The sequence below is a fragment of the Furipterus horrens genome, unplaced genomic scaffold (genome assembly GCF_987537825.1).
Source record: "Furipterus horrens unplaced genomic scaffold, mFurHor1.1.pri manual_scaffold_6, whole genome shotgun sequence".
NCBI lineage: Eukaryota > Metazoa > Chordata > Mammalia > Chiroptera > Furipteridae > Furipterus > Furipterus horrens.
The window spans coordinates 4,074,781-4,099,022 of NW_028327176.1; the positions used below are offsets into that span (position 1 = coordinate 4,074,781).

The 24,242-nt window shown below is 54.0% G+C and overlaps 1 protein-coding gene across 1 annotated transcript in view; it reads right to left on the reverse strand.

Moving 5' to 3' along the window:
* Positions 1-6,307: 6,307 nt before the first annotated feature.
* Positions 6,308-24,242, reverse strand: part of NOL10 (nucleolar protein 10) — a 67,421-nt gene continuing 49,486 nt past the window's right edge. Inside the window, exons 15-21 of the mRNA XM_090280905.1 lie at positions 23,267-23,346; positions 22,978-23,076; positions 21,864-21,953; positions 15,837-16,010; positions 15,351-15,598; positions 9,646-9,748; positions 6,308-6,920 (exon numbers count right to left, since the gene is read on the reverse strand). Coding sequence (XP_090137031.1) covers positions 6,801-6,920; positions 9,646-9,748; positions 15,351-15,598; positions 15,837-16,010; positions 21,864-21,953; positions 22,978-23,076; positions 23,267-23,346 — 914 coding nt within the window. The 3' untranslated portion in view covers positions 6,308-6,800. The remainder of the gene's footprint in view (positions 6,921-9,645; positions 9,749-15,350; positions 15,599-15,836; positions 16,011-21,863; positions 21,954-22,977; positions 23,077-23,266; positions 23,347-24,242) is intronic.

Genomic DNA, 24,242 nt, shown 5'->3' on the forward strand with positions numbered 1-24,242 from the left:
CATTTCGGCACGCTGCTCAGAATGGCGCACGACCTAAAATTGACAAATGACTTGTTTCTGGAAGTTCCCATTCCATGTTTCGGGCCGTGGTTGACCACAGGTAACTGAAACCACGGACAGTGGAACTGAGGCCAAGGCCGGAAATGACCGCACCGGGACTGTGTCTCCATCTTATGCAGCTGACAGCCTCCCAGTGCCCGGGGAGTGCCAGGCACCGCGGGCTCGTTAGTTCCAAGTGGCTTATGCAGTGCCCGCTCTGTGCTCTGAGACACAGCAATGCAGCCCTTGCCGCAGGGGCGCACACACCGCGCAGGTGAAGTCACGGTAGCGGCTGGCTGTCGGCGTGGACCGTTGGCAAAGGTTCTTCATTACAATAGAAACCAGCAAAATAAAACCGACTGATTATTGTGAGATTCAGAACCACACCTGTTTACATGTTTTTTCAATAAACCTGTTGTCATGGTAACTCTCTTAAAACAAGATGCAACCTGGTTTAAAGAACCCAAGGACTAATTACAACTGCGCTTTGTGCTGTTACACCTTTCTTCTGAGGAGCTGAGTGCACCGCACTCATTAGCTCTATAAACATCCTCTGAAGTCTGTAGGGGACAGATGTTATTAAACCGTCCTACAGACGTGGACACCAAGGCCCGGTGGCTCAGCCAGGAGCAAGCCTGGGCCAGACCCCAGCCGCCTCGTTTCCCTCTCTGCCTCCATCATCAGACTCTGCGCCAGTTCTGAAAGCCCTTCCGTCCCAGCTTCCCTCAGAGTGGTCTGGGGACCGCAGGTTCCGCTGCCACCTGTATGCAGAGGAGGCTGCCGGGCCAGGACCTGCTGCAGGGTTGAGTGGAGGGAAGAGGCGGACGCAGGAGGTCCAGCTGCGGGCGCGCCGCTCCCGGTGAACTCGGCCTGCAGAGCTGACGTCCCTGGACCCCGGTGCACACACACTGGACCTGATGCTCCCAGGAGCCGCGGGGCCGCAGAGACACCCAGCAGACACCAACCAGCTCCTTCCTCCATCCCAAGAGTCTGACACTCCGTGGTGGCCATAGCGGCCAGCAGGCTAGTCCTTGGACATCCCGGCGGAGCCCTGCCCCAGGGCCTCGCTCTGGCTCAGTGGGCCTCGCAGAGGGGCCCAGACCAGCAGCGGTAGCTGTCACATTAAAAAGCGGTTTCTGGCCCCACCTCAGAGACACTGAGTCAGACTCTGCCTAGAACGTTCTGCCCCCAGACATCCCGGCCTGCCTCCCTCCTTCACGCCTTTCCTCAGATCCTGCTTGTTCACAGCCTCTGCCGACACACCCCTCCCGGGCCACACTGCCCTCATCGCTGTCCTCACATGTTCGATGTGGCCCGTGTCCCCCACGAAGATGTGAGCCCCACGAGCACGGGGCCCTCTGCGGGGTCACTTGCACAGTGTGACCAATAAACACGGATGCGAACCACGAGCTCTGCCCGGGTTGCTGGATGAAGGGGCAGGAGGAGGAACAGTATTTGGGGAGGAGGGGGAGGCAGGACTAACAAGTCCTGTTTTGGGCGGATAGAACTCAAGGCTCCCATGGGGCTCCCAGATGAGAGGTGACACCAGGTAAGGAAGGAGGGAAGGCTTAAAGGTACCCTGGTGCCTGTCCCCTCCTGCACGGCGTGGGAGCGAGAGTGAGGAGCTGGCAGAGACCCCGGAGGCCAAGGGCAAGTGTCCACCGCGACAGCATCAGCAGCGTCAGAAAAGCCTGGCCTTGGCGATGGCCACGCCGGGAGATGAGCTGTTCTCCTGAGACCCCCCTGGGTATGAGGATGCAGAGGGACGGCGGTGGCCGCGGGGGAGATGGAGACAGGGAGCGGGCTGGGGAGACACTGCCTGGTTCTGCAGAAACCTGGGAGGCAGAATGGGGGGTGGGGTGGGGAGTGAGGTTCTACCTCCCCACCTTTTAAGTCCCAGTTGGAGCACCTGAAACAGGAGAGAAAGCCACTTGTCACTTGGGCTTGGAAGCAGAAACTGGACCTGAGTTCAAAGGGATATGACCGGGAAACGAGAGCCAGCAGGTGTCCTGGCCGCTGACCTTGGAGATCCCTATGATCCTTCCCTGAACCTGGAAGAGACCCCGGCTACGGGGCAGACGCAGGCGTCGGGCCCTCCAGCGTTGAAGTCCCATCTCTGGCTTACAAGTCAGGGAGTCTGGAACCCACCTCGGGCAGAGAATAACAACTTCCCCTCGATTACAAGTGAGCACGGGACTCGCTCCGCAGGAAACTGCAGCGAGGGTGGCTTCCCCCCCAAAGGAGAGCTGAGCAGGACTTCGCACAGCATGGGCGCTGTGTCCCTCCTGACACCCGGCGCTAGGCCACCATCTCCAACGGCAAGGCCAGGATGTTCTCTAATGAACCCCCATTCACCAGGCAGGCGCTCACGGCGAGTTCAATGTTTGAGCAGAAGGCAGTGCCCGAGTCCCTAAACTGCTCATGCAGATACAACGGTTAGCCTTTCTGTGTGGCACTTGCTAACTGGAGTATTTGTAAGTGGGTAAGGAAAAAAAAAATTAAGACCAAAAATGATTAGGACTGGAATTTTCCCTGCATGTTCAAAAAGACATCTCCTATCCTAAACCAAGCTGCTGTGTATGTGCTTATAGTTACAAGAAAGCCCAAGATAAGGCAATTCCATATTTTCCCAAGGAGAAAAAAAAATTATGTCAGCCTGGATATACAAACTTTTGGGGTTGGAGGACTAACCCAGCATCTCTGTATGGGATTTATTTGTACGTAGACTTTTTCTCATACTTTGCTGTTCTCTTCAGAAGTTTTGAGTAGAACTCAGTCACTCTAACACTCATTTCCTTTGGGCTTCTCTTGACCTAAGACACATTACTTGCTGTACCCTCAAATGCACAAACTTTCTGTGGGGTATGGAACACTGACCGGCATTAACAAAGGACACAGTCACGTAACTGCCATCATGTATTTACTGAAAAACACCGACAGCAGGAACTCTGGGACTTTCTCTTAACTTGATGGCCACACAGGTGAAGTGAGGTGTGAAAGTCATTTCAAAGCCAAAATCAATTAAAAAAAAAAAAAAAAAACCATTCAGATTTTTAATGCATTTAAAGTTTACCTATGAACCACAAAAATATTTTATTAAACCACTAATGCTGTTCTATAAAATCTATTTCACGTTTCATTTACGCTGAAGATAGAGCTTTCAAACAAGATACTCATCTGATACTTCGTGAAAAATAATTCTCATGAAAGCTCCAGCAAAATGCGTCGTTTTCCCATTACTGGTTCATCAGAAATTTAGACTTCGTTGGGTGCCTGTTTGGTCCGACAACCCCCTGGACACGCCTCCCACCGGTAGGCAGCGTCTAGTTCCTAGCAAATCGAAGCGAGGGAGGGGACAATGTGCAGCCTCTGTACTAAGCGATGATGGGCTCCGGCTCCCGTCCTGGCCCCTTGCTCCCCTGGGTCCCCAGCCCTGGGGCAAGGCACCTACCAGGCCTCCCCGACACTCACAGCCCTGGAGCGGCCTCCGGCAAGACCCTCAGACCTCCTGCCCACAGCCGAGCTCCAGGGCCTGGGAGGCAGGTCCTCGCTCCAGCCAAGCCTTCAGATGACTGTGGTTTCGGCTGGCGTCTCGTGTACCCTCCTGAGAGACCCTGAGTCACAACTGCCCAGCTAAGCTGCTCTGGAATGCTGACCCTTTGGAAGGATCGGATAACTGTTATTTGAAGCCCAAGTCTCGGGGTAACGTGCTACATGGCAGGGGGTGACTTACACCCACTGAGGCTGTCACACCAGGGCCTGATGTCCTCACTGCCTGCCCTTCCTGGGTTATTCCCAGCAGCACACAGCCAAGCTGGAACTTCTCCCACCTCAAAGAAAACCCTCTCCAGTGACCTCAGGCGGCCTCGTTTCTGTTCCCCTGCATCCGAAACTCCCTCCAAATGTCTGCAACCACTCGTTCTGCGCCCCCATCCCTGTCCTTTCCCTTCCCCCGCTGGGCCTCTCTGCTCCCCACCCCCTGAAACAGCTCCTCGAGCAGGACTCACCTGCTGGCGTTGAGCCCAGAGTTTCTCCTTCAGTCTGCACCTCATCCGTTTAAGAAATATTTATTTAGTAGCTACTATGTGCCAGCGATTGCACCAGAGGCTGGAAACACAGCTGTGAACAGAACAGACCGAAGAACCAAACACCCCCCTTACATGTTTCCCTTCCGGTGCGGGGCGGGGGTGGTAAAGCGCTACAGATATTTATGGATAAAATGATATGTCTGGGATCAAAATGTTTCCAAATAATAGGGCCAATGGGGAGGAGTCGAGATGAAACAAGATGAGCTTTTGTTGTTAATTATTGAAGCTGCTGATGAGCACATGGGAGCTCATTAAACTGTTCTCTACTTGGGGAGGTTTGAAATTTTCCACAATAAAGTTTTCTGAGCACATCATGTCTGTCGGGCATCAGCTGCAAGGCAGGCACAGGGCGTGCTGACAGCAGAGGTGTGACAGCTGTGAACAGGGTGGTCGTGACCCGAGGGGGGTGAGGGCCGGGGCAGCACAGACGAGTGTTCTGGAAGCAGCAAGGCCAGTGTGGCGAGGACAGGGACAGGGAGCGAGGGCGGGCTATGCGAGGGTCCGCTCTGACTCCGAGAGCGAGCCCGCGGGCCAGGCCACTGCTGACGCCCCGCCCGGAAGGGGCTGTGTCCCACCGGGCAGGGAACCTTCCTCCGCAGCCTGGCACAGCCTCTGGGGAGCCCCACCACGGCACACTGGCTCCCACCCACGGGGGGCCCTGCAGAGGGGCCTGGGAAGCCAGGTACAGGAGGGTGAGGACCTGAGCCGTGAGACAGGCCCGGAGCACGACCCTGACCCTGGGAAACTGCAGCCAGTGTCCTTCCCCGCTGAGCTGCTCGGCCCCGGAGCAAAGTGGGGAATGGGCGGGAGCTGCAGGGGAGCCAGGCCCCTTCCTTGGGAGACGAGGTCACGCAGAGCAGTTTAGGGGACAAGGAGCTGAACAAAGAAAGCAGCCAGCATGGGGACTGAAAGTGGGGTGGGCCCACCAGCACCACAATCCAGGCCGGGCTGAGTGTCGGGGAACAAGTCTTTCTGGTGCCTGTTTCTATCCACATACCACAGATCCACAGGGACACACACACACACACACACCCCCTACAAATCCACAGGGACACACACACACACACACCCCCCCTACAAATCCACAGGGACACACACACACACACACCCCCCCTACAAATCCACAGGGACACACACACACACACCGTACAGATCCACAGGGACACACACACACACACACACACCGTACAGATCCACAGGGATGGACACACACACACACACACCGTACAGATCCACAGGGACACACACACACACACACTGTACAGATCCACAGGGACACACACACACACACTGTACAGATCCACAGGCACACACACACACACCTCTCCCGCAGATCCACAGACACGCACACATACACCCCCCACAGATCTACCCCCCCCCCGCAGATCCATACACACACCACACATACCACACTGCAGATCTACAGGACACAGACACACATACATCCACACGGACACACGACACATATCCACACGGACACCCACACACAGGCAGCACACACATCCACACGGACACACACATATACCACACACATCCACACGGACACCCACACACAGGCAGCACACACATCCACACGGACACACACATACACCACACACATCCACACGGACACCCACACCCACACACCCTGTGGTAACAGACTCTGCCTCTCAGACTGCAGAGTGGATGTGTGACCATGGTGTCCCCTGCCTGACGGAGGGAGCCAGCCTGCACAGGAGAGACAGGACGAGCTGGGACAGCCGCTAGGGAGAGGGAGGGGTGGCCCGGAGAGGTGGGAGCTGCGCTGAACCAGGAGGAAGGAGGAAGGAGGAAGGAGGAAGGAGAGCAGAGAGGCCAGGTTCAGCGTCTCGAGGCGTCACAGGCCCTGCAGCCTGGCCACGTTAGCGACCGCCTGTGCCCTTTTGCTTCTGGTGTTTCAAGCGAGGCTCTGTCATTCCCAACCCAGAGTTACCATTCCAGCTGTAACAGAGAAACACACCTCCAAAATCACGTGCTGCTGAAGAAGCTAAGGAAACCAGAGTTAGTCTTCAAACTAACCCAGGGAATGGGTCCTTCTCAAAGAAGCTGTTCAAATGAGAGCGCATTTTAAATGTGTTCTCCAGCCCGTTCACTCCATGCACGTAAGAAACAGGGAAAAGCCTGTATTTACTCTGTGTCAGGTATAAAAGAATACACAGTAATAATTTCTACTTCTAACTTTACATTATTTCCATTAATTTATATTCTTGGTATAAAAATATTTTTTAAAAAGTCCCACATGGACACACAGACTAGCAGCAAGCCCGTGAGTGCGCGCAGGTGTGCGTGGCTGCTGCCCAGGCTGCGCCGTGGCCGGGGCGGGCGGCAGCGCGGGGAGAGAAGGCGCCCAAGCCGCCGTCAGCCGTCACCGTCAGCACAGGGGCCCTTGGTGACAGGGCGCACGTTTCACAGCACTGAGGAACATCCACCGGGTGTGCCCGATTCAAACGGAGGGGTGGGGGGGGCAGTGTGTATGGGGAGCAACGACTTCCACGCCCTGGGGACGAAGCTGCCAAATCATCACCCCTGGAGACGTGGCAAGAAGGGACATGAGGTGGCAACATGTGCTCCCCGGTCTGTGCTCAACGTGCTCTAACGGCCGTCCACCGGGAAGGGGCGCGCGCCTCCTGAGCCACGTGGCGGCCCCCGCCAGGCTCAGTGGAAGGGCCGTCCTCGCTTGTGCCTGGACTTCAGGTGACCGGCGGAGCGACGGAGAGCTTTCCTTTCCTGGCGGTGCAGCTTCTCGGCCTCGTGTTGCTTTTTCTGATGTTCGGACTGAAAGAGAAAAACGAATGAGAGGGCAAGAGGAGGACAGCGCCCTCAGCCCCGCAGGGACCCGTCAGGGTGCCGCCCGCGACCCCTGAGCCCAGCCCGCTGCAGGACAGGCGCTGCAGGCCCTCGGGCACACGTCAGGGCTGGACTCCGCTCTGACAGACGCCGCCCTGGTGGCAGCAGCTGGGCAAGGGCCCAGTCACCATCACCCAAGAAACCCTAACCCCGGGGCAAGACAAGTTCCCTGACAGCGTGGTCTGAACTACAAAGCACGAGGCTGGCTTTTCAGCCGGCGCACAGCACTGCCAGGATGCCTTCAAAGGGAACGGTCAACTCTAGAAGATGCTACTGCTCACAAAAGGTCACGCACTTCTTCTAGAACAGTCTTTTATTCATAAGCCAGAACCGCTGGCTTATTCACACTGTCTTAAATAGAAAACAAAAAAATACTCATGTGCACACAAAGTGTATAATAACCCACCCGTGACTAAGCGCTCATTCATCGGAACTGGTTCCAAGGAATTCCTGGCTGTTTTCAGAAAAGGGAACTGCTGCCATTAAATGCAACACAAGCCCAGCAGACAGGCCACCGTCTGGCCGAGGGGACGGCCTGGGTCTCGGCACGTGTCCGCTCAGCTGAGAGCCGGACCCCGCCCGCCCCAAGCAGCACCACGGAGAAGACCATGGACACGGAGTTCACGGTGGGGGCGAGAGCTGTGCGGCTTTATACCACGTCTGACAGCTCCGCTCACACAAACCCCCGAGCGTAACGCTCAGAACACGTTCTCCGCGGGCGGAGCTGCACAGTGGACTGAGCAAACTGCCAGGGACGCAAGTTTCAAGAGCTGAAAACAACTGCCTGGCAGACCCCTAGGAAGCCGGCTTGACTGGGACCTGTATTCGCTCTAAATGGAGACATCTTTGCCTGGAACGCTCCCCACACTTGGACGAGAACGTCCTCAGGGCGGTGCCGTGGGGGACTGGGAGGGAGGCGGCCAGCAAGGACAGACGTCCGGGCACAGGGCGGGTGAGCCCCAGGGAACTGTGCACGTTTGGAGAGTGAACACTAAGAAGACTCATCACAAGGAAAAAACTTCCTTCTCATTTGGCTTTTAAAAGGAGCTGCACCTCTGTGAGATGACGTAAGCGAACTAAAAGGGTGTTCCCATCACTCGGCAAGCCTGACGCCAGCCGAGAACTGCCGAAGGGTCAGAGGTGAACGGGCAGAGGATCTGACCAGACATTTTCCCGAAGAAAATATACAGGTGGCCAATAAGCAAGGACATGAACAGGAGCCAGCAGCTTTGGTCACCAGGGAAGCAAGTGCAAATCACAGGCACACGAGACGCCACCCCCGCCCACTTGGACAGTAACGAGTGCCGGCGAGGCTGTGGGGAAACGGGACCTCCGTACTCTGCTGGGGGGGACGGGGGTGGTGCAGCCACACGGGAAAGTGGCCTGGTGGCTCCTCGCACTTCCGCGCAGACCCAGCGGTTCCGCTCCCAGGTATGGTCCCCCAGGGAAAGGAAAACGACGTCCACGCAAGACCACACGCCTGATGTCTCACAGCAGCGTGACCCGAAAGAGCCAGAGGGGGTGAGGCCCAATGCCCACCAGCAGGTGGGCGTATAAGCCAAGTGTGGCCTCACCCACACAACTGAGGGCCAGTCGTGAGAAGGCACGAACTTCCGGTCCACCTGCAACGGGACTAGCCTTGAGAGCGCGGTGAGTGAGAGAGGCCGGCTGCGCAAGAAAACACGGTGTGACTCCATCACGGCAAATGTCCCAGGAGGCCAAGCCAGAGTCAGAAAGTAGACTCCCGGTTGCCCAGGGCTGGGAAAGTGGGGTTCTGGGTGACTGCTAAAGGTTACGGGGTTTTCTTTTGGGGTGATGGGGATGTTCTAGAATTAGATCATGGCGATGATTACGTAACTTAGTGACTATAATAGAACGCTGAACTGTGTACTTCAAAAAGGTGAGCCTGTGAACCAAAGGGTTGCTGGTTCGATTCCCGGTCAGGGCACAGGCCTGGGTTGTGGGCCAGGTTCCCAGTTGGGGACGTGCGAGAGGCAGCCACACATGGGTGTTTCTCTCCCTCTCTTTCTCCTTCCCTAAAAATAAATAAATAAAACGCCTAAAAAACAAAAAGGGTGAATTTTATGGTATGTGGATTAATTTCAATTAAAAAAATTATCAGAGGTAGAATCTTGGTCATTTCCCCCCAATTGGTAACAATATATAAAGGGAGATCTACTGAATGAAAAGTCTTTTTGGAAATAAAATCATACAGTTCTACTCCTTAGTTAGCAGCAATATTTAAGCAGCCTGCTCCTCCTATAGCGTGCACCTGGCCTTAGGGAAGCTGGCTAAAAAAAGGACTCTCGCCACTCAGTTTAGAACATGCGCCTTCTGAGACCACAGGGTCCTGGGCCGGCGGGACGTCACTGTCATGAACTTAACAGACTTTTGGCCTTTGAAGCCCACCTACGCTTCAAGTTTTCTCTCACGGCCTCAGGCGGTCAGGACTCTGCTGCCCCGGCTCCAGCGGTGTTGCTGCGGACACAGAACGGCCGCTCTCGGTCCCGGCTGCGGGGATTAGGCCCCGCCAAAAGCGCAGCCTCCCCCACAGGAGACAGGCGTGGGGAGGCGGCCCCGAGGCGGGGCACGTGCACGGCGCTGCGGAGGCCTCGCTGTGTCAGGGACCTTAAAGGCGTGAACACCAGCTCACCCTCTTCAACGCGAATGTCAGCTGCTTGCTGCCAACTGTGGTGTCGGATACACTCAGCGTCCCATTTTTTGCTTCAAGTTTCAGCCGATCTTCCAAGGTTTTACTGGAAGAGATGAAGAGAACGAGGCGTTCATTAGCACTGCTCTGAATTACCATTTGACACCAGTTTAATCAGGCCTGATCCCATGAAGAGAACTCTTCCACACGCCTGGGGAAGACAGAGCACGGCGCGTACTGAACACAACGGGAGGGATCAGGAGCGCCCAGCCCGTACCCACACTCAGACGTGATGCTTCAGTGCCGGCTCCACACGCTTCAGTGGCCGCCACTCATCCTGCTGAACCGCCTTTCCAGGCCTGCAGCCGAGGGGGACGGCGAGCGGCCCTTTATGCGGCCACGGCAATCTGTACCCAAGCCACACGTGTCGGGGACGTGAGTGTCTCTGCCGCTCGGTCACTGCCCACAAAGGAGCGACCACAGCAAGGGCCTCCGGTCAAGCCACAGAGAAGCGCCAGGGGGCCCCGACTCCCGCTTCCCTGGGCCTCAGCCCCAGCCCCACTCACCACGGCAGGCCGCGTGGCTTGAACGGAACCTGCCGGTCCGTCAGTCTTTGGAGAGAGGACCAAGCAGTCCCAGCTCAGCCCTGGAGCCTCTCAACGTCTCGCCTGAGTGACAGACAGCCCCCCCTCACGCCACGTCTCCATCGTGCTCCCCAAACTGAGCTTCAGGGGTCCCTGGGCGGCGTGCAGCCCCGCTGCGGCCCACTGTGCCCCACGGGCCAGCGTTTCCTGCCGGGCCGGCACCCTGCCACCACCTCTTCACACCCTGATGCAGAACCTGGGCTTTGTGCTGGTCTGTGACCCTTCACTGCATGATGTTTTACTGGGAAATCAAAACACTGGCCCTTTTTGTTAACTTGGTTTAGAAGGAAGAAATGGAATTAAGCCCTAAGATAGGTCTTTCAATGCTTTGTAACCTCTGCACTAATCCATCACCTCCCTGTGATGGAACTGGAAGTGAGGAAGAAAAAAGAATGTGGTTCTGACTCCTGTTCTGCCCCCCCTCCACCAGAATAAAGAAAATATAAGTTGTACCGACTTAAAGCTGAATGCACCCTTTTCAAATTGGTCCTGAAGAACTGGGTTTGATAAAAAAAAAAGGGGGGGGGCTGATTTGTGTTCTCCTACATACCACCCCTAATTACCGAGCACAAGCTCAGCTCCCAGAGGTCCATAAGACAGGGCGGTGCGCCTTTGAAAGCCCGAGGCTCACGTTTGATGTTCACACCACGAGCAATCTGTCTCCGGTTTACGAGGACTGTAATGGCCAGAACACACCTTCTTTATATGATCTGAGACATAAGACGGTTAGCATAACCGTGGCCTCTTTCTAGGCAATAATGTTATTAAGAAGCACTTTTAAAGTACTTTTCATCTTTAAAGTTCTTTACAGACTAACTAATTAATCCTTTCAACATCCCCGAGACAGAAGTATCTGTCCTTTATAGATGGCAAAAAGGGAGGTAAGGTATTAAGTGACTTGCTCCAGGCGCCACAGGATCCCGTTTAAAGCAGGGATTCCAATGTAAGAACCTCGGGTTTCCAGGCATGTGTCAGACCACACTTGATTTATAAAGTCTCGTTCAGGAAATGTATCCATTAAGGGTTCTAAATGACAAGCTTCCACACGACAAACGCCATGGAATTAAGATCGACTTCAGCTTTCTTTCTTCCAAAAGTGAACCGTAAGTTGACTCTGGCCCCGCGTGTGAATTATGTTAGCCTGAGCAGATTCCTCGACCTGCTCGCTCTCTTTCTGTTCCTTTCAGAGCTACAAATGCTGTCTGATGTTTTCAAGTTAACAGGAACCGTGAATAACTGTGGAGCCAGAGACAAGGTGGTGCACAGAAAACACTAATTTGGAAAGAAAAAGACTTTTCAAGTAAATTGTGGGAAATTACCACTCTTTTAAGGATGACCTACTTCCTCCACGACGGGGCGTATAAACCCTGGTTTCCTCTCCATGCACCCACGGCCTGTAAGAGCCTGTCTGTCTGGGCTGCGTCGGGGGACGGCTGCGTTAGGAGGAGCCGTGGCAGGAGATCAGACGCGGCCGAGAGTGGGGACAGGCGCAGGAACCGGTGCAGGAACGCGAGCCCCGCTTTCCTCCCCCGAAAGTCAGCGAACAGAAGGCAGCTGCCGCCCGGCAGCCCGAGGCCCGCTGCTGAGCGTGACTTCGGTCAGAGATGACCGGAAACTATCTCCCGGAACAGCACCGAACGCTGCCACCCGCTCCGCTGGGCCTGGCGGGGGTGTGCGGGATGCCAGCGTGTGTCGCGTGCCGCGCCTGTTCCTCTGCCCTCCTGGGTCCTGCTTCTTTCCCACCCAGGCTTCAGGTCTGCCGCTGGCTTTGGGCTACTTGGTAACCGGGAGTAAGAATTTTAGGGAAGAGCCTCACCGCCCACCCCCCAAATCTGTGGGGACTGCTAGGAAGACAGAGGAGGGCTTCGTAGGCTGCAAGCAAGAAGAACCCCTAAGGACAGGGTGGAGGGAACACAGGGCGGAACCCGCGGGTCAGCAGGGCTGTGTTAACAGAGAAGAGAAAGAGGCCCGGGCTCCGAGGGGACACATCAGATACTGACCAGCGGCCGGGACAGCAGGACGGTATTCCTGTGTGAAGCACGGCTGTATACACACACAACTATTTCTTTAATGAAACCTAGCAGATTAAAAAGGAGGCTCACCCGAGTTTCTTAAATCACGTGCGTGAAAACGGGCGGGGGGAGTGGAAGACACCCATCAAGCCCGCACTTTAGTGTGGCATCCACACCATGGGGAACGGAGAAATGGGACCCACAGGGAAGTGGGAAATTTTAAGTATTTTACAATTTTAATTACTTTGTTTTAAATGCAGTATAACTGGCCTGTGAAGGCCAGTGGAAAGTCCGTTCCAATGCTTTCAGCCGCACACGCTGCTCTGGAGGCCCGTCTCCGGAGACGTGAATCCAGGCCACCGTGGAACCTGCCACCTTAACTACCGGCCCCGCCGCCGGGCTGAGACCCCAACACCCACTGTCCTTGTGAACGCGGGGAACAGGCACTCTGGTAAGAGTGCTGAAGGCGTGGGAGGGCGATTCGGCCTTATCTATCACACGCCCTTCTGATCCAGGGAACTCCATCACTAGGTAACATACTCTGCAGAAATTCTGAAAAGCGTGAACAAAAAGTCCACAGCAGGCCCCAAACGGAGTCGCTGCGCTAAGCCCCACTGGGGCGCGGTGCTTCTGGCCTTAACCCCACTTTCCGTTCAGTTCTGTCCTCCATGGCAGCACTGCCAGACACGTCCCTGTCACCCAAGCAGCCCCTTTTCCCCGGACCCGAACCCGCGCTGCAGCGATGCCCATCGCCCTTCCGCACCCTCACACCGTGAGTCCCCTCGGTCGGGGTCTGTCTGCCCGTCTCGAGCCCACAGTTCAGGCTCTTGTCTCTTCCACCTGGGACGCGGGCAGTTTGTTAGCTGGTCTCAGGCGCCCCGTTTCTCCCTGGATTTTCTAAAACTGAGATTTCTCAGGAACTGATTCTAGGAAACAGGGACACTGTAGGCCTACCTGCTTTGTTTTTATTTCTGACAACAAGCGTGCCCTGCTTTTCTAAGTAGTTACGTAGTGGAGGGGGCGTGGAAGAGACCCAATCATCTGAACTTCAGCCTAAAGCCCTCCCGCTCGCCAGGGCCTGGGCCGGGCCCAGCGTGTCAGTCCAGTCTCCCTCCCGCAGCCTGTGCTCTTGCTGCACAGAAACAGCTGTCCCCGCGGCTGTCACAGCGCACACCCGAGTCACGCCGCAGCCTCTGCCTGACGCGCACCTCTCCTGCCCTGCTTTTAGTGCTCACGTCTGAAAAGACCAGGTTCCACGTAACTCCTCACAAAGACTTCCTTCAGTCTCCAGTTAAATCCCGTTCTTTCTGATGCACCTTCCCCCTCCTCTTCACAGCTCATGAGTGAGTGCCAGCAGGGCAGGTGACAGGCACGAGGGGCTATGGCCTTCCTCCCCACCCCCGGGCCCAGAAGGCCCTCCGCACACACTGGGCCCTCCTCGGACGCCTGGCTGATGAGCGGGCGGGTGAACGGACCCAGCGACAGAGCAGAGCGCACTGCGAGGCACGCCGGTGTGCTGACAGTCGCATGGGTTCACCTGACGCCGGTTACTGTGCCGGGCAAAGGAGAGGACTCCCTCAAGTCTGAGTCACAGTTCGCTACTCGCTCTCCCGTGTACAGAAACGGTCTGCAGGCTGGGCAAGGCCACGTGAGCGTCGCACACAACCCACTCGATTCTGATGTGATTTACTGACCGCCGTGGGGGCTTCCCAGGATAAACGCCAGGAGCCACTCCAGTTCCCTGGAGGGCAGCAGCTCAATGCTTCATTAAATAATGTTAAGCTACTGCAAGTTCAGGATTTGCCAAAATAATCCAGTCAAGGCTAGAATTCAATAAGCAGTTTGTGTCAAAATGCCAGCGAACTGTAGCTATTCCTGCTGAAAGGGATTAAACAACAGGATCTTTCTTCTAAGCTCACATAAGCATTATTACTTACAAAGCTCCTCTTCTCAAAAAACGTTTAATTTTGTGATGCTTAACTTAGTAAAAAGTTTCGGTACAGTGCACTGACTTAGACACCACTTATTCACTAAACACTGAATTTCCACCCCTTTGTTCTGTGCGTTATATCCTGCTAAACCCACAGGCAGGGAAAGAGCGCCCTGAGATTAGTCACACCACCCACTCCCAGGCAGGGCCCGTTACCATGGTTACACGGAAAACAACTGCTCCCAGAGTTTCCCAGACCATGGGTTGGGGGTAAATGAGCTTGAAAAGAGCCACTTCCTGAGTAGCCTGACGTGTGGCCAAGGCACAGAAGAGTCACGCTTTCACAGGACTTACCACGTGCCTGCTCCTGTCCGGGTACTGATTCAGGCGCCAGGAATGAAGTCAATAACCAAGACTCAAACAGCACTAACCTAACAGGGGAGTTCCCTTCCCAGGACCAGAGCACTAGAAGCCAGCTTCGCAGTGGGGCTCCGATCAGGACGTGCAGAAGAGCAGCGCCCCCGTACGCAGGGCGGCTGTGCACGCTGCAGGCGGGGACGTGCGGGGAGCAGCCTCTCTGGAAAGCAGCTGGGCAGTTTCTCTGACGTGTAAAATCACGTTCCCATATGCCCAGCAATTCCCCTCTGCCTACGTCTCTGTGTACCTGACTGTTCTTGCTTCTCTCCCAATTTTCCCTGCAAAAAACTTAAAGGCTTAAAATTCCTGGCAATTTTTCCAACTGTCCCTTTCAATAATCAGGTAAACTGAGATGGGGGTAAAGACAACTGACATCTAATTTTTAAAAGTAACTGAAGAGGCAAAGAACATGACCCCAGCCACCACTGTACAGAAGACGACTGAGCCGCAGGGCAGATGCCCGCAGGTCAGGGGCCGATGGGAACCAGACAAGGACAGCAAATGCGTGTGGCCCACGGGCTGCACCGTGTATCTCCCGTATGCGAACTGCGCGTGAAAAAGCTGTCACAAAGGCGCAGCAAAGCCCAGGGTGTTCCCGGGCATGTGGCGCTGCCCACCGCTCCCTCCAGAGACCAGAAGGCCACCCCTAGGGCCGGGGGCCACGAGGAAGAGCTGGCCCTGACGCACGAGGGCGGTGCTACTCACTGCATCAGCTTCTGCTTGGTGGCTGAGTCTTTGAAGCTTCTGAACTCTTCGCCTGCTTTGATCTCATAGAACTGGGGCCTGAGGACCGTCTGCTGGTCCTCCCTGCGCTGCTGCTGCCGCTTCGCCCTGTCCTCTTGCTGCAGCAGCCGGCGCTGCCGCCTGACCTCCTCGACCCAGGCCTTCTCGTCATCTGAGCTCTCTGAGCTCTCCGCGTCGCTAGGCTTCCCTTCTGGTTCCTCCGCCTCCTCCTGAGAATGAAAACAGTGAGGCGCAGCTCCTTTCCCCGGCCGGACCCCAGCCCGCTACTTTCTGTGCCACAGCCTGAGCCCATCACAGCGCGTGACAGAGCACGCGCGGGGGAAGGTGCCTGTCATTACACGGGGCACGTCCCAAGGTGAAGGTCAGGCGCAAGGGCTGCTCACTTACAGAGAAAGCTTTACACTAAAGACACAGGTAGCAAATGCTGCGTGCTGGATGGTACATTACTTTTTCTTGATGTTCTTGTTGCTCCAAGAGTCTTAGTTTCTTCTTCCTTTTTTCACTAAGTTTCGAAACAAGTGGATTCAAAAGCCTAAATTCTTCACTCTCCTCGTCTACTTGGAAGTCGGGGTTCTCAAACATGACTTTAAACCGATCGTCGGAGAGAATATTAGGGAGGCTCTGTAAAAAGGACGTAAACATTGAGGTTAGTACCTGAATGCAACCCGACCAGAACGACGGCTTTACAGGGCTTCACTCAATCACAGATTACTAAGCTGCACAAGGCACGGCTTACCAAATCATCACGACATTGCTGGAGAATTGGCTTTCGGAATCTTCTAATTGCCCCAGGTTCTGTCTCCTGCCCACATACAAATTCTATTCATCTGTTTCACAGCTCATGTGCATTACTCGGCCATCACACATAACGAGCTAAGAACAAGCCTTTTGACTAACTTTATGCTTAATATATCAGATAGAATTTTCTTCGATTAACATTTTTAATGCAAAACCACTTTTCAAGGCAATATGTTTTTGAAACATGGCTTTTTTACAGATCAATTTATTTTTAGAGAGCAGGGGAGGGAGGGAGAAAGAGAGGGAGAGAAACATTGATATGCAAGATAAACATCAATTGGTTGCCTCTCGTGTGCCTCTAGCCCCGACCTGGGCACCTGGCCCACAACCCAGGCACGTGCCCTGACTGCTTATCGAACTGGCGACCTTTCAGTTTGCAGGATGACCCCCAACCCAGAGCCACCCCAGGCAGGGCGAAGCATGGCTCCTAAGAACAGCCACTACACTGAATTCGAATGAGTGCGTCTCTGCACTTCATATTCCAGAGCTGGGAGAGGAGGCGTACGCGGCACTGAGTCAAGAAGCGACCTGGAGGGGCCGGTGTTTGGAAACAGGAGTATTTCAGTCCCAGACAGAACAGCCTCAGTTTTCCCTAGGCCACTCCACTGTTTCTAAGCGGACAAGACTGTCATTCTGACACAGTCACACTCTGCTATGGAGACCCTGGACAGCCCAGAACCGACACTAACTGCCTTTTGTGTGCATCGTTTTGAACAGAAAGTGCACCAGAATGTGTGTAAAGTGGTATGTTCATGCAAAAAGACGACAATCTCATATACTCTGGGTTCCTGTACTATTCCTTACCTGCCACAGGCTTGGAAACCAGACACATCAACCTCCTCAGCGTCACTGGTAAAGTCAACACCCCGGACCCAGGCTGGAAAAGCTAGCCTGTCTGTGGTGGGCCCCAGCTCTCCTGGCGGGACTCTATTTGACCGCTTCTCCACTACTGAGAGCGAATAAGGCTGTAAGTTGTTGAGTTCTGAATAGTGTACTTGTGTAGCACAGTTACACGCACACACACAACCGTTAAATCACGAGACATTAAGGAACTTGGGCTGTTCATTAGTTATATGTACTTAACACCTGATAAAACCTTACCTAAAATTTTATGATATACCGAATGCATATTCAGGGCATATCAAACAAGGATTAAACATCATTTCCAAGCTAGGTGGAGGTTCAGGGAAGAAACAGAGAAGTAAGGTCTAGCTCCGGATCTCAAGGCGCTCCCTCACAGCCTAACGAGACAGGACACGCGCTGTGCCACAGGGGAGCTTAGGAAGGACGCTAACAGAGTGGGAGTGCTCTAGGGGCAGAGGCAGACGGCTGCAGAAGGGCTCACAGGGGGTGTGGCGTCTGGGGGAGGCTTGCGAGAGGAGCAGGTCCCAAGAGAGAGAAACGTGCAGAGCATCTCAGCCCACGGGGGTGGGGGTGGGGGACCATCAGATGGTGAGGGAGTGATGGCACAATCTGCAAAAGCTTTGTTTGGGCTAGGCCAGACTGAAAGGGTGCTAAATGCCATGACCTTATCCTACAGGCAAAGGGGAAGGACTGGGGAAGAAGAGAGGAGGTGGAGGTGACAGACAGCCCGAGGCCGGCTGTCAGGAGACCTCTGCCTGCAGTCCCAGCTGCAGCCCAGGGCTGTGGAGGGAGGGTGGCCACGGCAGGAAACGAAGAGAAGGGCAGAGCCTGGGTGAGGACATGGGAAGCTGCGCTGGGAACAAGTGCCGCTGAAGGGAAGAATCCGTGTGGGATGGGGTCTAAGTCAGAACGGACAGACACCGCTGGGGAGCGCACAGGAGGAAGAAGAGTAAAAACCGAGGCTGGGAATTCCCCCCAAGGGTCCAGCTCAGCGACGAGCAGCCGGTGACCCCAGGAGCCAGGCTCCATCAGGGAGAGCAGCACAGAGAGGCACAGGGTGAAGCGAGGGCAAGAAACCACGTGCCGAGAAGCCAACCTGCCCTCCAGCGAGCAGGCCGGACAGCAGTGCTGGCTGTGGGCCACCCAGACGATGGGGTGTCACGTCACTCAGCGCAAGGAGGAGACTGGCTCTCGAGCCACGGAAAGCCACGGGGGCGGGGGGGGGGGAGCTTAAGTGCGCACCACTGAGGGAGAGCGCGCACTGCACGCGCCACCTCCATGGCGCCGAGGACCAGGCGCCGCAGCGGGGGCTGGGGCTGGGGGCAGAGGCTGTCCAGCGCAGGGAGGCCCCTCTGGGCCGTACTGTGACGGCGGGCGCATGTCCTTGGGCCTGTGTCCAAGCCTGGAGAAGGCACACCACCGAGAGGGAACCCGGCCGTAACAGACCCCCAGGGGTGGCATGTCAGCCGGGGCCTCCCGCTGTAACAAATGCACCCTCGGCGGGGGATGTGGGTGGCGGGGAGGCTGCGTGGGTGGGGACAGTGGGGACCTGGGACATCTGTGCCTTCCCCTCAGTTTTGCTGTGAACCTAGAACCCCACTAAAGAATTAAACCTTTTTAAAAAATCCAGTAAATGGAAAAAATTAACAGGCAAAAAATAAATTGTGTTCCCTTTAAGACTGGGTAAGTCCATGGTAATGAGTCGTAAACGCCGTCTGGGTTCTGAGGGACCCCACAGGGTGCCCGGGAGCAAGCACTAGGTCTCAGGCTGAGGGGAAGGGGCTACATGTATTCATTTTGGCGTTACCTGTAAATATGGGGCAGCTAATATTGCCAAAGATCCAAGTATTTTCAAATAAGTAGCTGTTAATCTACTGCACATGTTCAGGTAAAAATATAAATAGAACCCAAGGAAAAAATTTTCCTTTCATCTTACTGTATTTATTAAATAACAATATCTAATAGATAACAGAGGAACATATTTAAAAGAACATGTTGCTAGTACTCTTAAGATTTTTCTCACTTTTAAACAAATAAATAGCTTTGCCTAAAGACAAGTATCCATTGGAGGAATATTTATAAAATAAAAACTCGTCTGACCCAGCTGCAAAGATATTTCCCCCAGAGGGTTTTCCTGGTCTAACTGTTTGTTTTCACAGCTGTCTTTTTCTTTTTTAAGTGGGGTAAGGTGTAGTTAGCGATGTTCTACAGGAGTTTACAAGTGCCTCGCTAGTGATCCGCCCTATAAATTCCCGTGTATATATGCTAAACACTTGCCACTCAGATCTGGAAAACCTCTCTGAGTGTTGTTTATACCACAACCCTACCTCAAAGAAGTGTATCCGCAGATCTCAGCAGGAAGCTCATTAACAGTTCGTGCTAACACAGTAACATACATGAGGAATGTCTGACATTTAAAACGAAGTAACCCCCCCAGTGCTACGTTCCCTATGAAATTAAGGTGGTGCAGACTTCTGAGCAACGATGTGGCTGGCACAGAAGCCTCGCCTCCTACTCCCTGCTGACACCCCACTGAAACCATAGCACGGGGGCTTTAAGAAGCCACAGGCCCTTAGGACAGAGAGGACAGCAAAGGGACCAGGAGCAATGAGGCTCTGGGACTAGAAAGGAAGGCCTAGCACCTGGGCCCCCCAGCCAGAGGCCTCTTCTCTAGAGGGGGCTGCGGGCCAGCGCCAGCGGCACCCCGAACACGTGGGGAGCGGGGAGCGGGGACGGAGGGAAGCCGCCCGCCCGCACCCCCGCAGCCCCCGGACCCCAGCTCTCGCTTCTCAGAATGCCGGCAGCCGGCGCCGTTCTCTGCACCCGAGGATCCGACCAACCCGGAGAAAGGCCACGAAGATACTGCCGCCTGGCGCTTCCCCAGGTCAACAGCGGCCGGGTCACCGCACGGTGCCGAGGACCCCTGCCACCACCAGCAAGCTTCCATCCAGCACTTTGAATCCTTCACTCAAATGTGAACACATGTCCAGGGAGCACAGCACAGAGAAACTACCTAATTTTTTTTCTCCAAGAAAATTCCCCAGTTAAAGGACCTAAGTTTCCGGGCTGAAAGGGCCCAGTGAGTGGCCAGCACTGTGGGGTGGCACAGAGCCGTCCCGGGGACTTCCTTGGTTTCTTCCTCTTCCCCGCCTTCCTCTCTTACTTCGGAGGAGAAAGTCCTAAGGAACTTCCTGAGCAGAAGCCCGTGGGGGGAGCCTGCTGCTGCACAGAACCTGCAGGTCTGACACGCTCTTTCTGCCTCTCCCACCGACAGCATGCGGGTTGGGGACAGTATTCCTTCAGGACACGGAGGCCCCCTATTCTGTAGCCACTGCGGGGGTGCAGGGAGTGAGTCCCCAGGATGATGGCTGTGGCCCAGGCTTCCTGGATGCCCAGACCAGACTGCAGGGCAGAAAGATGCAGAAGAGACTTTTCAGCAAAATAAAATTGACCTAACAATTGGTCTTCACACAAATATCTTGAGATTCGATTCAGACAGTGGGCAAAGAACCGAGGACCAGTAGCGGTAACTACAGAGAAAACACACAGGACGCCCATCGCCCAGTCCAGGAGACCAGGAGGGGGTCGGGGTGGAGGAGCTTTGCAGTCACAGCCACAAGCAGCTGACTGACCCCAAGTTTGGGGGGAAAGGTTATCAAGAGACAGTGTCTGACACTACCAGTCAAGGACCACACGACTAAGAAACAAGAGTTTTACACCAAAATAATCACCTAAAAAGGCAAAAGGGTTATCTCAGGAGAGGTGAAAATGGCGGAGGGGGAGGGGAGGGGGGTGTACAAAGGAAGAAGGGGGAGGAAGAGGAGAAAAAGGACAGAGGGAGAGCCAGCATTCCTAACAAACCTTGGAGAAGTATTTAGTTTTCAAAACTATGTGGGAACTACTGCAATAAAAACCAAAAACAATTTTTTTTGTTAGAATTGACCTGACCGCAACCCCGGGTCCGTGCATGATCCCACCTTTCCCCTAGAGGTGAATGGCCATGTAATGCAAACTCTTACTGGTGGGGAACAGCCCCCAAGGCTGTGAAGACACCTGGGCCTGGAGAAGCCAAGCTGCAGAATGCCAGAAGCACACTCCTGCAGACTTGAAGGCCCACAGTCGGCTGGCGGGGGCCCCCAGGCAGAAAGAGATACTGAGAAGAAAAAATGGCTCCCCCCAAACTCAGCCCCTGACAAAACCACTGGTCACGGTGCCGGGCCCTTCCGAGCGGTCTGTATACAGTGGGAGCTCAGTGCCCATCTGCTGGAAGAACAGACGGATTAACTTTGAACTAGAATTAAGCCACCACACGTCTGAGCCTGGATGAGGGCCAGACAACGCTGCTTGACATCACGCACTGGGTCACTTTCCAGGGCAGGTCCAACACCAACAGACGGCGAACATCTCCTGAGACGTCAGTTATGTTATCGGCAGTGCACGACTTGGGAACTCATTCCGCTGTCTGCCTCCATGCCATGTCCCCAGAGCCAAAGCAGAACGTCACCCGCCTCGCTGACTTCCCGCTCAGGAGCTATCAAAGTTATCACAGCGCCGGAGGGTGTGAGGGGCGGAGGTCAAAGGCAACTAATGAACTGCTGACGGACTTAACAATTCTTTCAAGTAATGACGGTTATAATGAAGGATTCTTTCCGTAAACGGTTTTTAAGGCGGTCATTTTAATTAGATAACACTGTTAAACAACAAACTTACAGCCTCTAACAGTGGCCTCAGGTTAGGGCCTGATTTGGATCAGCAAGCCACCAAAAAGGAAACTAGAGGCACATTTTACAAATGCCACTTATAAAATCTTACCTTAGCTTTCTTTTTCCATGCAGATTTTTGCTTCTCCTCCTCCTCCTCAATTAATTTAAGTGCCAGCTCTTTGTTAACTTTTGGCAATTTCTAGCAGAGGAAAGACAAACTGTATTAAAAGGTCTGCATTTTATCTCTCAAGGTTAAAGCAAAGAACTGGACAAACACATGTCACCCCAGCCTCCGCTGGCCACTGCGTACCCGCTCATCCACCGCCCTTAAACACTTAACAAATAAGCCAGGAAAAGGAAAAGTCAGCCTTTTGTGCTGAAAGAGTGCACGAGCATTTTTTAGCTAATGCTCAGTGAGCAGTGACTGTGTCATGTGGGAGGGTGACCTCAACCAAGAGGGGCTGCCTGAGGGGCTGGAAGACTGATGGGGACACGGGACCTGCTCAGCCCTGTCTGCTTACTGCTGAGTTGGTGTCACACACCGACCTTTTCTCACTGGCAACACATGGTCCCGGGAGAGTGGGGGCTCCCGTGCACGGTTCCCTGATGCTGCCAGGAGCAGCCTCACTCCACCTTGAGGACCGCAGCCCCAGCGAGAGCCCCTCCTCAGAGGCCGGAGGCCCAGCCCGGGAACGCTAGCTCCAGAAGTCCCTCTTCCCTGCAGCCAGTGCCTCTCCTACCAATACCTAGGGCTCCTGTCTTTTCAGTTCTGTGACACCTAGTCAACAGCTCTTTACATTAAAGTCTGTCTATTAGTATAACTAGTGCGGTCTGATTGCGCCATCTGGACCCTGACATAGTCTAACGTCTTTTTTTTTCCTGTGACCCAAACTGCTAGCCTAAGACTGTCCAATGCCACTAAGAAACGGGGATTAGCAAAGCCCCAACACTCCCAGGTCTGAGTGCCCACTGGAGAGCACCATCGGGTTTCTTGAGTGTGGGCGACAGTGTCAGTCCGTCTGTGACTATTTCCCACAATACCACTGCCACAGAGTCCACGGGATGAAAGTACAGAGCATCCACCGCACGGCAAATAAAACACACCACAAATATCAGGAAGCGATGGAGAAACCCAGAAATGGATGACAGGCTTCTTTGGAATAGCAACAAAATGAAAATTAAGTCTTTCTTCTAATAAACTCCACGGTGAGCACAGTATTTACCTTCAACTGGACTCTCTGTGCACGGGTTTCTTCTATCTTCTGCCGGATCTTATCTTTCCTGTATTCTTCGTACGCAAACGGATTTACCATCAATTTCACCTTTTCAAAGTAAAAAAATAAAAATAACTTTTCAGCAGCACATTTCATAGACACCATCACTATGATGTCAAAGAACAGGCAGATTTCTTACAAATCAGGAAGTCCATTTTGTGAAAATATAAATAAGTAAAGAAGCAATGGCTATCGACTGCTCCTCAGTCACGTGAAACAACCGCACTCCTGTGCTTACCTTGTGGTAGAGTCTTATATCCATGAAAAACCCATGCATGTATGCCCGGAGAAAAGGCGAGCCGATGAGGTGTGTGAGCCCTGGGGAGGGAATCAGAAGAGGGCAGGGCCTTAGGAAACCTCTCACAACAATAACTCGCATTCACTGACGATATTCAGATGCTGTGCTGAGTGCTTTGCAGACATTATCTGCTTCAGTCAGTCGCCAGCAACCCTACGGGGAGGTGCCATTATCGCTGCCATTTTAGAGATGATGGGACTAAGGCACCCTGAGGTCAAGGACATTGGCCAAGTTGGAGCGGAGGTGGGATGCGGCCCGTGTCAGTCTGTCTCCAATGCCCGTGACGCTGGCCACCGTGCTCCCCACCCAGCACTTCTTGCTGACGTGGTGGCCCACGGAACACCTTTTGAGAATTGCCATGTTACAGGGTCTGCTGACGGCCGTAGGTGGGAAAAGTCAGTACTTGTAAGTGTTTAATGTTAATAATCTTATGAAACGAGAGAGGTTAGTTACTAAGCCTTACTTCTACTTTTAATATAAATTATTTAAAAGGTTTTGTATATGCTGGTGAAATCTGTTAAAAAATGATAACCAAAGGCTCACTTAATATTATAAGATATTAATAATGTACATGAAAAGATTTCTAGTGTCATTTATCTTGTTGAATATAAGTATTTTCAGTTTTAAAAGGGGGCAGTATGGCTGAATTTTAACAAAATATATCTAACCCTTTATAACTGCCTTCCTCACCCAAAATATACACAGTAAAGAAACTGAAAAAGCGGCCGAAATGCAGTCCACACAGCGGCTACCCGACCTCTGACGCCACGAGTCAAGGACGCGGGAGCGTCCGACACGGGCCGCCGAGGGAGCTGGCCGGCACCGCCCAGGAGGCACTCGGTGGGAAGGCCCCACGTCCCCTACGTCATCCAGGCCGCGCTTAAAAAGGCTGAGCACAATTCTTTTCTTTCTAAAC